General features: G+C 34.1%; 1 protein-coding gene across 4 annotated transcripts in view; it reads left to right on the top strand.

Annotated features, from left to right (window-relative positions):
- The window catches only part of LOC114935284 (neo-calmodulin), a 56165-nt gene extending 41759 nt beyond the window's left edge, over positions 1–14406 (top strand). For all 4 annotated transcript variants that reach the window (XM_029308087.2, XM_029308085.2, XM_029308086.2 and 1 more), the window contains 5 exons: positions 853–886; positions 2412–2513; positions 2599–2734; positions 2883–3031; positions 3584–14406. In XM_029308087.2, the coding sequence (XP_029163920.1) occupies positions 853–886; positions 2412–2513; positions 2599–2734; positions 2883–3031; positions 3584–3615 (453 nt within the window). In that variant the 3' untranslated portion in view covers positions 3616–14406. The remainder of the gene's footprint in view (positions 1–852; positions 887–2411; positions 2514–2598; positions 2735–2882; positions 3032–3583) is intronic.
- Positions 14407–14815: the final 409 nt, after the last annotated feature.

Genomic DNA, 14815 nt, shown 5'->3' with positions numbered 1-14815 from the left:
TACACTGAACAGAATATTTCTGTAAAATTACAGAATTATGCAGACTTTTTTTCCACCCGAGTATAATCGTGCAATATTGTTACTCATGTGGAAGATAACAGATTATATATGTAATTTTATATGAAATATATTTTTATATATTTTCAAGATAAAAATATTCCACTGAACATGAACTTGAATTACACATAGGAATAAATGCTTATAAAATAAAGTTCTAATAAAGTAATACTAAATTTAAAATTACAAGTGATTTTTGCATAAAAATAGTAATTTTACACATTATTTTACATTAATATTTTCATTTCAAAAAATATAGAAGAAAATTACAGTGACAATTAAATAATTTTTCCAGTTATGAACAAGTAACTTTCATGTAAAAGTACATGGATTTTTTTCAGTGCGTATAGCAAAAAAATCAACAGATTTAAATGTGCGCGAAAAGAAGGATCTCGATTGGCAGAGATCTGGCAAGAGGCCACCTCGAGAGATGGGATAGAATGCGTTTTGTCGCGGGAAGACGACTCGCTATCTCGCGTTGCGACATGTTATTATTAATAATTCATTACACACGACCTCCCGTCGCGTGCGCATCGAACACATTTCGGGCGTTTTGCCAAAGCTTCCTTCTCTGTATATCTCGTACTAGAGAGAGAGAGAACAGATCTTAGAAAATCATAGTTATAGAGCAAGGTCGTTTGCCCACGAGGGACGGGCTCTCTAGACGCCACTTTAATCTTTACTGTTATATTCTGTAAAAATGCAAACGCAACTTATACGTAGAGCAGATGCAATTGCATTATGTGTCGTATCACGAAATGAGTATAGAGCTGTTTGTCTTTTTCTCTGTTTCAGTCCGAGTATGGACTCACCGAAGATCAAGTAGCAGGTGAGTTGACACGCGATTGTATAGATATTTCATTAACCGTAATTAGATTTTAAGAATTAATGCGTTTTGCACGTCACCGACAATGAGATCACGACATGTCCGTATTTTTGCTTTTTGATTTTCAATCTTCTTTGATAAATCTCCTCGTTTATTCATTTTTCCATTTAAATTTTTACTTTATTTCCTTCAATTTTCATAATTCAATATCTGACTTTTCGGACTGTTCTCGTCACTTTTTATAATGGCTGGAGACTTACTGAAGATGTAAAGACGATGATGAGAATCAAGACGTATAAATTTTTAAAATAATTTTTTTGTCAATTGGTATTGCTGAAGATGGTCCAAAGGAAATCGAACCGTACTTCAATTAAAGAAGATTTTAAAATAAGCTGACTTGGCTCTTATTATTTGCTACTTGAATTTCTGTATTATATATAGATATCAGAGCCTTTGTTTATTTTTTTACAATAAAATTAATTATAATAAGTAATAATTAATTCATAAGTAACATTAATTTAATTTTAAGATTGTCAATTTTTTAGAATTTTTAGTTAATAAAATACTTTATAGTAATAACGATTGATTTGAAATTAATTATTATAAAAATTATTACATCTATATTTATCTATACCTACATTATATCATTAATTTTTTAAATGAAAAAATAATATTTTTAATGTAATTATTACATGTAAACATCTCATAAAGATAGATAATCATTATGGATTGGGATATAAATGTCTGCCAATTGGCAGCCGTTTTTCCTATTTGCCTACTATATTAATACCGAGTCAGTGACATTAAAAGTGTCAAAACAATTTTGAAGATGGAATAATAATAAACCCGAGAATCTAGAGATAGAGAGAAAGAGCCAATGATGTTTTATTGGAAAATGATCGAAACGAATAAACTCATGGAACATGAATACTTGATGCATGACTCATACATATCATAATAATGATATTATCATGACACGCGATGGTATTGATTATATTAAGCTCGCGATTTAACTTTCTGCAAATATTTACATTTTTTCTAGTTAATCTCACCTGCGTAGTAATGTATTGAATAAAAACAAGATAGAAAAATATACGTCAAATTTTCTCGCGAATCGAAATCCATTTTCGTAATTATACACGAATATATTTTTAATTCCTTTTATTTATTTTTTTATTTAATCATAAAATAATAATTAAAGGAGAACAAAAAAGAACTTTTTATATATTACATATTTAATTTTTAATTTAATTTAATTTAATTATTACCGTCTACAAGAATGCATGTGCAAAATGAATAATAGCGATTTGGAATTTCGAAATTAATTCAAAATTAGAGAGAATACACGTGATCAATAGAAATAAAGCACGTTTTCGAGATATATCGAGAGCTGCAATTAAACAATTATTTCGAGCATAATAATAAGGCGTATGCAAATTTTCTTCAAACGCAACCAACAATGATCATTTGTCTGGAGTATAGTAACGAGATATCGGCGCGCGATAACAGCAAAGTTCTATTATTTCAGAATTCAAAGAGGCATTCATGCTCTTCGACAAAGATGAGGACGGTACGATTACGATGGCGGAATTAGGGGTTGTCATGCGATCTCTCGGTCAAAGACCGTCGGGTAAGTCACCAGCGAATGTTCGAAATGCATCCCGAATGCGCTTTGGAAATTTCCGGATGTAAAGCGTACGCTCTTGTGTTTCCAGAGACGGAATTACGCGACATGGTGAACGAGGTCGATCAAGATGGAAACGGTACCATTGAATTTAACGAATTCCTGCAAATGATGTCGAAGAAGATGAAAGGTGCCGATGGGGAGGACGAACTTCGCGAAGCGTTCCGGTAATAAACTTTCTCGCTCTCCCTCTTAATTACCATTACGAATAATTGCATTGAAAGAACGTCGTCTCGGGATAATTACTCTTGAGATATAGATGAGTGTAAACTTTTGACACAACTTTGTAAGTTCCTTTTTTTTTCTCTATTTCAGAGTGTTCGATAAGAACAACGACGGCTTAATCTCCTCCAAGGAACTGCGACACGTAATGACGAATCTCGGGGAGAAGCTGTCCGAGGAGGAAGTCGACGACATGATTAAGGAGGCGGATCTGGACGGTGACGGAATGGTCAATTACGAAGGTAACTTTACTTTACGTATAATGTAATATTTGGACTTTGTTTTCTCTGTGCGATATCCGGAGTACATTAATCTTCTCGTTTACGGTGAAGACTTGAATTTTCCGTAATACATGAAAGGAATATGTAATTTTCGGAGAGTGCGAGTACATGAATCTAAGATACCTTGCATTAGAGTACACACTCTCTCTTTAATTATTCCTTTTCTCCGCGTCATGCAGTAGAATAGATTCTGCATAGAGCTGGTAAAATTAATGCAAAGCAATTACTTACTCGCTCCGTTTATGATCTCAACCAAGCATCCACAGAGGGGGAGCAAAAAGGGGCCGTTTGCCTTCTCTTGGAATCAGTAAAAAACTTAAGCATTTGCTCTTCTTTCGAAATAAACATTGGAATTTATTTGCATATTTAATATAAAAGATAGAAATAACAAAAAATTTAGAAAGAAAAAATAGAAATGAATTTAATTATGTCCCCTCCTGGAAAAAATCCACGATCTCAACATCGTGTCTATCAATCGCAAACATATATATGGCATACAAACATATGTTTTAGAATTCGTGACGATTCTAACGTCGAAAAATTAGTTCGGAGATCGAAGGAGGGTAGACTCGCACAGAGATACCAAAAGTACCAGAGGATCTCCAACGGAAGAGGGATAAACGGATCCGCCGCCCAAGTTCCTCGACTTCCCGGGATCGTGACGAGAGGTCGTTTCACGCTCCGTAAAGCTGCGAAAAAAATCTGAGATGCCGGGAGGAGAGAAAAGAAGTCAAGAACTCGATCCTGCCGATCGAGCGTCAACCGCGATGTGCGACGCCGTGTAATCGCGGAAGATGAGGAGAGAATTTCGAGAGAGAAAGCGCACCGTTTTTATGATATATATATGTATATATATATATATATATATATATATATCAGCTTTGAGGGATAAGAGTGCGTCGATAGTTTCGAACGTAAGTAGCGCAAATGGGAAAACTTAAAAGTCTTTGGATCATACTCGGGAGATACTACGCGCGTAAATTATTATATCGCGAATATTATATATCGCCTTTGGCTTTGGCCGGAAAATCAAGAAGGAGAGAGACTTACTTCCGCGAATTGCACACATACGCATTATCTAAACACACACGGACACACCTCGCGCTCTTTCGGACTAATCTAGGCGGAATACTTGAACTGTAGGCACATAATACACACGTATTAGTACATGGTTAATAAAGGAATTATGTCAAAATGAGAAAACGAGGGGGAAGAGGGAAGGGAAGGGGGAGAGGGGCGACCTGCCGCCACCCGGAACAATCAACCGAGCTTCGTCTAGACTTTTACGTACCCCTAATCTTTATCTCCCATTTTACGAAGCGATTTTAGGAATTAACTAGCTTTCCACGCCCCCTTGAACGCTCTCGCGAGAAAGTCCCGGAGTATACTTAGTACATATACACGATATGTTTACATAGTACATATATATTATACATATTATTATTATACAATATCCGTTTTGCGTTGCGCGTTTCCTTGAAACGCGACGCTCATGAAAGATACTTCGTACTTCGAGTGTTTTTACCGCTTATATTACACGCAGACGTGCGTAATCCAAAGTGTAGTGATACACACATACACACACATGTCGCTCTCTCATTTAATCATCGTTTCTTCTATGCTTAGTGATTTTAGAGCGGGTACGTCGACAACATGCCGAATAATTAACTCTTCCCGCTTTGACACGTAGCGTGAATATGTTCCCGATTATCGTGATGCCGCGCGAATCTTTCTGTAATCGGTGACGAGTGCCCTGGTTGAAAAGGTGCTTCGGAAGTTGAGCCAACTGTATTTAAACAAATTATTCATTCACGATAATCTCGTGAAGAAATATCATTCACTATCTGTGCACAAGGTTCGAGAAAGTGTCCGAAAGTGTCCTTGATTATTGAGATGAGTTCTTGCAAGGAGAATAATTTAACGAATCATCCAGATTTATCTGTAGATCTATCAGGTGATATACTAAATCGAATTAATATCGCGACAAGTCTGACAATTGCCAGTTACATCCTCAGTGACTACAGTTGTCATGATTATTGACAGGCATCTATAGTCAAGGAGGATAAGGTTTTTGATATATAAAGAGAGAAAGAAACTCTAACGGGAACAATTCAACCAGGGTGATTAACGCGAGCGTTCGTTTCTTCACTTTGTATTCATGGGGGTTTTGTCGGATAAAGAGGAGGATTATGCACAATGCGAAAGAACGAAAGTGACGATGTGGCAACGAAAACGTGTTTCCGCTGTCGCACAATCACTAACATCGGCGGCCCCGATCCAGAAGCGTGTATACATGCAGTATGTACCCTTACATAAAGTATAGAGAGAGAAGGAGAAACGTGTTGTAAGGAAAAAACCATCACGAATCCTGCGCACACACACACACGCGACATATAGACGGTAGACTTAGCGACTATAGTGACAGATGTAAAAGAAGAAGCGACCGCACGAGAGTAAACGGCGGAGTTGTACACGTGTGGATTAATGTATACATATTACTATACGTGATGATGTGTTGCTATACCACGAGAAAAAAACACGTGGAGAGAATACGTTGTAGGTACACAATTATATATACATATTCCTATAATATACACGTATATTTAATACATTGTACATAAGTCCTCTCTCCGTCACCCGCGCTCCATAACACATACACACGCACTCAAGCATTCAAGCACGCACGCATGCACGCGCGCGTAAGTTCCCGGCACGAAGCGGAAATTAAAAAGACACGTGGATTGGGATAGCGTGAGAGTCGCGAGGATTTGACGGGGAGAGACCGAAGTAACGAGAATATAAATATTAATAACGCGCCAGAGCGCATCTTCTGCGTACTATCAATCGGAGTAATTCTGTTTTGTTTCTCGTACGCGTTATCACTATATCAGTATATCTATTACAGTGTTACATGTATGAATCTTTTACTGCTCGTTCGTAAATGATTTTTTTGCAATCTTGTGCACATATTGATCATAATTTGTGACAACATTTATATAACATTAGGTTTTAAATAGGAAAAATGTATGTCATATACATATATATTTAAACTAATAAGGTAAATTGTAGTAGGATTTTTACATTTGTTATTTTTACAATTTAACTGCAATGTTATACAATTCATTTAAATCGCTTTCTTATAAGAATAGAGATGAAAAATATTAGCAAAATATGACGATGAAAATTTATGCTAAAAAATTTTATAGGAGAAAAATATTACAATAATTGTCTTAAATTTTTACTTATATTCAAATATCATTAAATAATACCGTGTCATATATAACATAATGAAACGTACATTATATATAACACATACTCAACGAGAATATATAATGACGTTTCTTAAGTTTGAGTATAAAAGATTCACGAAATATTTCTCATTTTATTTCATCGCGACTTTCTCGAACATTACTCTACATGGCTCGTAATTTTATTTTTAATTTACATTGTAATTTTTTTGAACAATTTATATTTGAATATCGTATCGTAAAGTTGTTGGAAAACCATTTGACTCCTGATTGACTGTACGTTTATGCGCTATGAAAGATGATATGAAAAGGAGAAAAAGATCTTTTTCGTAAGATATTGGATGAAATCGCGCGTGTTTCGAGATCCGAGCAATTCGATCATTTTTCTTTTCAAGTATAAGCGAAACGCGAGAGACAGTCGAGGCTTCAGAAACGCTCGTCGGACAAAATGGTAATTTGCAAGTGCATAGAGATTAGACAATAAATTCTGTTGCTCTCTATAATCTGATTGATCGACAATTGATGTTTGTGGACGACGAGCTTAGCAAATTACTGAATCTGGACTTCATCTCGGAATAGGATGGTACAATAACGATGAGAGTTCAGAGTCGTCGAGAGAAGAATGTCCTGGGACCTTGATTTGAGGTTCGCCAAATAATTACTTGTACATAAGACGCGTAAAGCACGATCAACGCATCGCACATTACTTTCGCAGGCGAAAGCTGTGATCTTTGATAGAGCGATTGATTTTTCGAATAAAACCAGAGTGGACAGTCTTACTGCGAAAATAATCCAAGTCAAATTTTGAAGTATCGATCCATTTAGGTAAGAGATATACATAAGTTCGATGAAAATAACGAATCGACATAATGTACCTGTCTTAAACATTTCTTTAGAATTTGACTTACATTATTTTCAGCTCATGTCGCACCTCCGATAGAATACTGCCATTGATAAAGACGCTCATTTTCAGCGCTTTATAATACGTTAACTTCATTTGCAAGAGAAGTTTCAGTAAACTATATAGAGGATAAAGTAATAACTTTAATAAAAGAAGATATTACTTTGATAATTCCTAACAGCTCTACATATTTTCCATCAGTTCGAAGAAATATATGACACCGCTTCCGGAAAGCTTGAACCATTTGATTTTTTTATATGGCAGTCTTCTCCCAATGGTGCATTACGGTTCACCAACTCACCAACTACACTAAAGGAGAAACGCAGTACCTATGTAACCGATGTCGAAAATTCGTTCACGACCTCAGACGCAATAAAGTACACCGAATAAAGCGCACTATAAACATGCATCACGGAGGCGCTTCAAAAAACACGCATACACACAAGCGAAGAGATAGTCGTGTTTTTGACAATAATATATTTTTTTAACGCTTATATTCTCTCAGAGCGAGATGTCCCACCCCGCGCGGTGTCTTTCTTTCCCCTTAACGAATAAGCACCGTTCCACGATGATGCTATATGTTAATTATGCTTTTTCTCAACTTACCGAGATGATCGATTTTACTCGTTCGGCGTTCGTATAATAACGTTCCTCTCGTGCTCTCGATCAACACGATATACGAGCGACTCGAAACACCGCGACCTGGATAAATTAAGCGAAGCGCGAGCGAATCAGAGCACGGTGAACGGCGATAGATAAGGGAGAGAAAGCTAAGCGGCTTGATAAATACGTCACAAATAGCAATGTATAACGTCCTAACGACAATATTTCTAATGGTTTAACTGACAATGAGAGAATTCACCGAAGAAGAGCAGATGAATATATATACGCTGGTCCGCCCCTTCCAAAAAGAGTTACATTATATTAAGTATATCACGAAAGAATGATATGTATATCTATATAATCTCTCCGACAATGATAAGGTGCCGCACGTCGACGGCACGTATCGCTAATCTGTTATGGTCGCACTTAGATTTAGTACTGTTTGTTCTGCATCTCTCCCTTTTAAACAAGGTTACTGCTAATAGTTCTTATTTGTGAATCTAATGGTATCCGTGATGGTTGACGCAAGAAACGATTAAGTTGATGCGAAATAACAATAAGTATAAAGAATATAATTATTTTGGATATTAAAGATAAGTTTAGAATTCAATAATCTTTAAAAAAAGAAACTGTTCTTTTATATAAAGGAAAGAAAAGTTCTCCACTTCTCTTTAAAAATGAAAATTAATCAAACTGATAGATTGAAGTTATTCTTGAAGAAATTTGTTTAAGAAAAATTCCATATTTTATCGAAGACAATCGTAGAGATATCTGAAAATTTAAATTTAAACTTACGCTAAACTTTTGTATTTATCTAATTTTTCTTTCTTTGTAATATCGAAACTGTGTAACGCACGCAGATGGAAGTACAAAAGAACAGTTAAGCATGCAGTGAGTTTCTATACCATATGCATAATGATAAGAAGAATGGATCGTTCGATGACATGATAGCACGTTATCACGAGAATCGTGTCCATACGCTCAAAATGCAGCGTATGGCTTTTTAGACCTTAATTAATATTAAACGCACTTTATGTTAAGGTGATAAGGACTCTAACTCTTTCAGGGATAAAAAAAGTCGGTGAATATTTAGCATATTGGCAAGAAAGAGAGACACAGTTGTTGCGTTGTTGTGTTGTTATCACTTTACGAATATAAAAACTGATGATAATCCTTTATATTGTCAGTTACATAATGCCAATTGTTATTATTACGTGGGATATAAACTACTCTTCTATCACACACATCTCTCTAAGAGTTAGCGGTTCAAGCTCTTCGCTCGGAAACAAAGAGGGAAGAATTCTCTCTCTATCTTTCCCGTCCCGTTCCCCTTTTGCGATTACATTAATTCTGTTCAACGCGAGAATTGACTTCTCGGCGGAAAATTCGAGAGATATTTATTATTATATTGTCACTTTTGCTCCACAAAAGCAGATATTTTTATAGATTACTCCTTGCGCCAAATCCTGCTGTGCAGCGTAATACGAATCATACGGCATTGCGTGTTGCAATGCGTTGCATTGAACTGCATTGTATTACATTTTGTATAGGATGTATCGAAAGTTGCGCACTTTTTCTTTTACTAAAGATCGAACTAAAGAGATAATCATGAGTTTTCAAAAGAATCAAAAAAACGAGATATATATAGGAGGAAAAATGATAAAATTATTTTTCTTTAATCAATTTTAATTTTTGTACGGACTTGGATAGAATTTTAATGTAAAATCTAAGTATATTTTTTATCAACAAATATTTAATATCAATTATAAGATTGCGATACCTGAGTGAGCGAGTCTCCGACGACAAATAACATACTTGAGATTTATCGCGAAAAGTGTAAGACGCTTGGGACACATCCTATATATGTTACATTGTATTATACTATTATACACATGCATAATACAAGTTGCATATATATTCTATCAAATTGTTTTGCGAGCTGGAAGCTCGGATGCGACATACGATTGTTCGCAGGCCTGCCGTTAATAAAAGTATCGCCTACGTACAGGATGTCTTGGAAATGGAATTTTAAAACGCATTTTTGCAAGAGACAGAAAGACGCGGAATCGATCGTGGAGAATGCGTATTTTCGTTATATCCCTTAGGACACCCTGTACGTTTTAGTGTTGCCCTCCAAAAATATAAAGATACGTGAGTCTTCCTTCTCTGACGTATACTTAATCGAGAACTCTTCTCCGTTATATTCTACTCGCTTTTATCGTCGATCGCTGTTTGCGAGCCAGACATCGAGCAAGAGAACCGACAAAGCCGATGCAGCTGTAGATGACGATTGTAGGAATCGTAGAAATCTCGAGATTTCTTTATTATAACGTTACTCTCGATCACCAAAGTTATTGACGTATTTCGCTTCGTCCGACGCGATGTTTGGATGAAATTTCACGTCTCATCTCGGCGATATCGACTAGCGGCATCGACTAGCAGAGCGAATCAATTCATTGGCTCTACTTGTTATTTTTGTTATTGTACAACATGGGGCTAGCTTAAGGGACAAAGACATTTTCGCGAAAGAAATTATTCAACTTTCTTCGTTGAAAATTGAAATATCTTATATAACTCATGTTAAAACACTTATAAAACATTCATAAAATTATTTCAATAAATCTATTTAAAAAAATTATTAAAAATTATAGATTATATATATTTATATTTATTCGTTGTTATTGTGTGTGAGAAAGAGAGAGAGAACTAGAGAATATTTATATATATATTACAATATAGAAAAGACGAATATATAAAAATACTAAATAATTTAAAAACGTTATATATATATATATTCCCTTAAGCTTGATCCTACTTGAAAACTTGATAAATGTTTCCTGATCAATTTATATAATATAACATTGCGCACTTTGCAAATTTATTTCCATCTCTTTACGAACATGTATGCTCATGAAGCAGCACTGTTATTTTCCGATCTGTTAAAACAAGATCGTATGTATTTGATTTATTCATTTTTATAGTGTTTTGCGAACCTTCGGAATTTGTTCTGATTTCTAATCGATATTTCAAACGCAATCTATATAAAAAAAAAAATAAATAAAAAACGAGCGACTTCGAAGCGCTTAGAATCGCTTTGAGGATGTTCAAAGTTCTAAGCCTAAGCATAGCAAGCAGGCACAAGGGTGTATTTTATCAGCTAGCTTATAATATCAATTACACGTTAAAGTATCGCAAACACGTAATAATCAAATTATATATATACATACATTGATAGATACATGAAAAAGAGAGAACCTGATTATATATCTTAGACGTACGAGTATAAATTAAACGATAACTGTTAAGTAAGTGTAACTAAGTTGTAACAATTGCGAGGGCTGTCGCTTTTGAGCGGCACGATCTTCCGTTCATTAAGGATTATGCGATTTTTTGTCGTACTATAATCGGTCCGACACCGCTTTCTTACGATTTATAGAAGGTGTGATTGTGTAGGCAAATTGTGGGAGATTGTATGTTTGGCATGCAACATTTTTAAACGCTACATCCTCGTAGGTGTCGTTTGAGAAGTTGCGTCATATTTTCCTCTGCTTGCGCGTCGATTATTATTATTATTTTCCGAGCATAGATTTTCTTTTTCACACTTTCACCTTCGTGAATCGTGAAATACGCATTTTTCATTATATATTTCAATTTCAGATTATATAACTTTTGAAAGAGAGAGACGAGCTACGCGCGATTCTTTACAATTATATGTATATTTGTATCACATTGTCTTTTTTTCCTTTACTCGCATAGCGAAACCTCTTTTGATTCGCGCCTAAAAAAACGCCATGCGAAATAAAGTTAAATTAAATAGGGAATCACGAGCAGGCAATAATCGTGTTGTACCACAAAACCTGCGGCCAGGAAATACGACGATGTTCAAACTCTCTAGATGTAATAAGAAACAGTCTTTCATTAACTCTGTTAAACGTTATGGCAAGTACAAGCCGTGTTATTGGAGGAGAATGTGTACGTGTATTTATATATTCAATCTAGCTAACAGTGAGAAAAAAAAACGTCTCGAAATCGAATCTCGGTAGAGACGTTGCATTTCTCGCAACTCCAATGGAAAAAAAATCTCAACTGCTTGTCTTTTGCAAAATTATATATATATATACATATAATTACTTAATTAATAATTAATTATTTAAGTAATATATAATTTGTATAATTGATTAAATTGTCTCAAATGATATTTCTGATAAAAAGGAAAATTGGAAAATCTTGAAATCGTTCGTCGCAGTATTATTTTAGCTTTCTTTTTCCTGTAAAATCGATTTATTGGTGTTCTCCTGCTAAAGATAATTCTACAAGTAATTCAGCAGTTGCGTTTTTTCTCCACTGGAAATAATTATGTTCAGAGAGAAACAAGAAGGGGCAGCAAATTAAGAATACATGTCAAGGTGTGTTATATGTTTAGAGATTATAATCGGTATGTGTATTTAAGAGAAGAATAAAGGGTGAAGAGAGAAAAAAAGGTACAATAAAAGAATATATTAACACGAGGGAGCTAATATCGTGCTGTGAACGAAATAGGTATATTTTCAGAAAAATACAATCGAAGAAAGGCTAACGAGATAACGTTGTTGTAATGACTAATTATCGCAACGAGGAAGTCCATAACGTTATTTTTCTAGAGTCTATCTAAATATCTAAATATCATATAGTTTTTTGCGTTGTATATGGCGAAACGTATTTCTCAAGCGACAAACAGGCCTAAACGCGACCTTTTTACGACGATAGATAATTAATGCGTGTATGAGCATATTTGGCAATGGAATGCATACGCAAATTGTTCATTTCGTGTACATAATGCATACACGAAATAGGTACTGTGTGTCGCGTATTATTAAAGTTATTATATCGCGCGAATTATACGACATGTTTTCCACAGATCGCGAGTGATTTTTTCCAAACAATTCATATTGGAACTTCGCGTTCTCGCAAATCTTCGAAGCGTTTGCACTTAACATTTAAGCAGTTGCACATTTTCAATACAATTATAGTTTTCTTTTTGTACAATTAATGATTTTTATCGAATTTATTTTTTATTCGGAATTTTCTTTCGATTTAATTGTGCCACGTTATGTCTATACCATGACCATCCGTCCTTTATTATTTTAAAGGACAATCCTTTATTTTAAGAAGCTGTCCTACTTATATTTATAATTTTGTTCTTTATTTTTTATTTAGTTTTAATATTTAGTGTTGTAGTATTAACATTAGAATTTGTACAAAAACAACGGAACCTATTTAAGGAACCAAGGATTTTGGTTTCAACATATAATTAAATCAGTTTGAAACTGATATACATAGACTTTTGATAGTCACCGAATTTTTTTGTCATCGATCTCCGCTTTGATCGTAAACTGATTTAGAAACATGTTTAACAAAGTTTTAAAATTTTCAAGTTTATCCTTTATTTTCTCCCAGAAAATATGATCACCGTACGTATATGTACTTCTATCGCGATATGATTAATAAATAGGATAAACTAAATTTGTTGCGACTGTTTAAATGTTAATGTGTGTATTTCTGCACGGTATACATATATAAGCATGTATCCGCGCATGAGACGACTCGTTAACGTTTAATCGCCATTTCGCATTTATATTATTAAGGAGTTTGTTAATTATTGATGAAAAATGAAGGGCTGTCTCCTGCTGTAGAGATTACCGATTCGGTGTATTAAAAAGATAGAATGAGAAAATAATATTTATTACTATACACAATAATAGATATTATAATTTTGGGAGATGTACATTTGAAAATAATACATACATATGATGATGATTTTTAAATACCGTATAACTGTTTTAATCATTTTTTTTTGCAATAATTTAATGAATTGTTGAGGAAATTTATTCGAAAAAAATATTTTATAATGATAAATTAATGGCGAATAATACACACATAAAATATATATCTTATGCAAATGCACTCGATGATTTTTAAAACTTGAAATTTATTTCAAAATGATCAAAATTTAATAAAAAAAAATATTGTAGTAAAGTAAAATAGTTAAGCGATGAAGACTGGCTGTCGGAGCTCATTCAAAAAATACGAATTATGAGTATAATCAAAGAAATAATAATGTTATAGGAGGTGAAATGTACACACAAGAAAGAATATACGAAGATAGGGATATTTTAATACGATTAAAATCGAGAGATTCTGAGAAACACAAAATTGTTCTAAATAAGTAGAATAGTGCGAACAAATTCGTTTTATCATTTTCATTCAACGAACGTGAACAAAAGTGTTCAATTATTTTTTTAAATATGTTTTTTAAACTATGAGATCATGATTTTGCAAATGGATACTCCGTACTCGCGTTTCATCTTAAAGTCAGAAGAAAAAAGTTAGAAAGGACAGGGATTCAGAAAAGAGTACCGTATGTCTGTTTGTATGTATGTGTGTGTGTGTTATGTGATGTTAAACGTACGCGACCATGTTACGTGTAACGTTATATACTATAATATTAAAACACGACATATATAAAAAGTGGTGAACACTGTGTACTGGTGAAATGCAATATATGTATCGAGTTACCCCTATAAATACAGCCATTTTATAATAGACACTCGTTCTCGTAATTTTTCTTGGATCTTTCGCAATCCTTGATGTTATTAATTCTTAGTTTTTCTATTTATCATTATATTTTATAATAGGAATATTCCTCTTGTTTTTTTGCTAGTTTTCTCTAAGTAATCCTCTTTGAAGTTCTTTCTCTAATTCAATATGAATAATATTCAAACAAATATTTTTTGATTGATAGAATCATCTTGTGCTCTTTGGAATGAGACTATGAGACATATATATGTATATGTGCTATAAAAATTCCTATTTTAGGATCAATTCTTCTCCGTAGAGTTCTCATCTTTCGTTGCTCTCATTATATGTTTGCCACGTGATCATATATTTAGAATAAGAAAGCGATTGCAAAACTAATCATTTTTATGTAAAATGGAAGTCTCTTAAAACAAGAAA

This window comes from Nylanderia fulva, unplaced genomic scaffold, assembly GCF_048542155.1.
Source record: "Nylanderia fulva isolate GAGA-0341 unplaced genomic scaffold, ASM4854215v1 Scaffold12, whole genome shotgun sequence".
Lineage (NCBI taxonomy): Eukaryota > Metazoa > Arthropoda > Insecta > Hymenoptera > Formicidae > Nylanderia > Nylanderia fulva.
The sequence above is the reverse complement of the archived record's forward strand: the minus strand, read 5'-3'. Positions and strand labels throughout refer to the sequence as shown.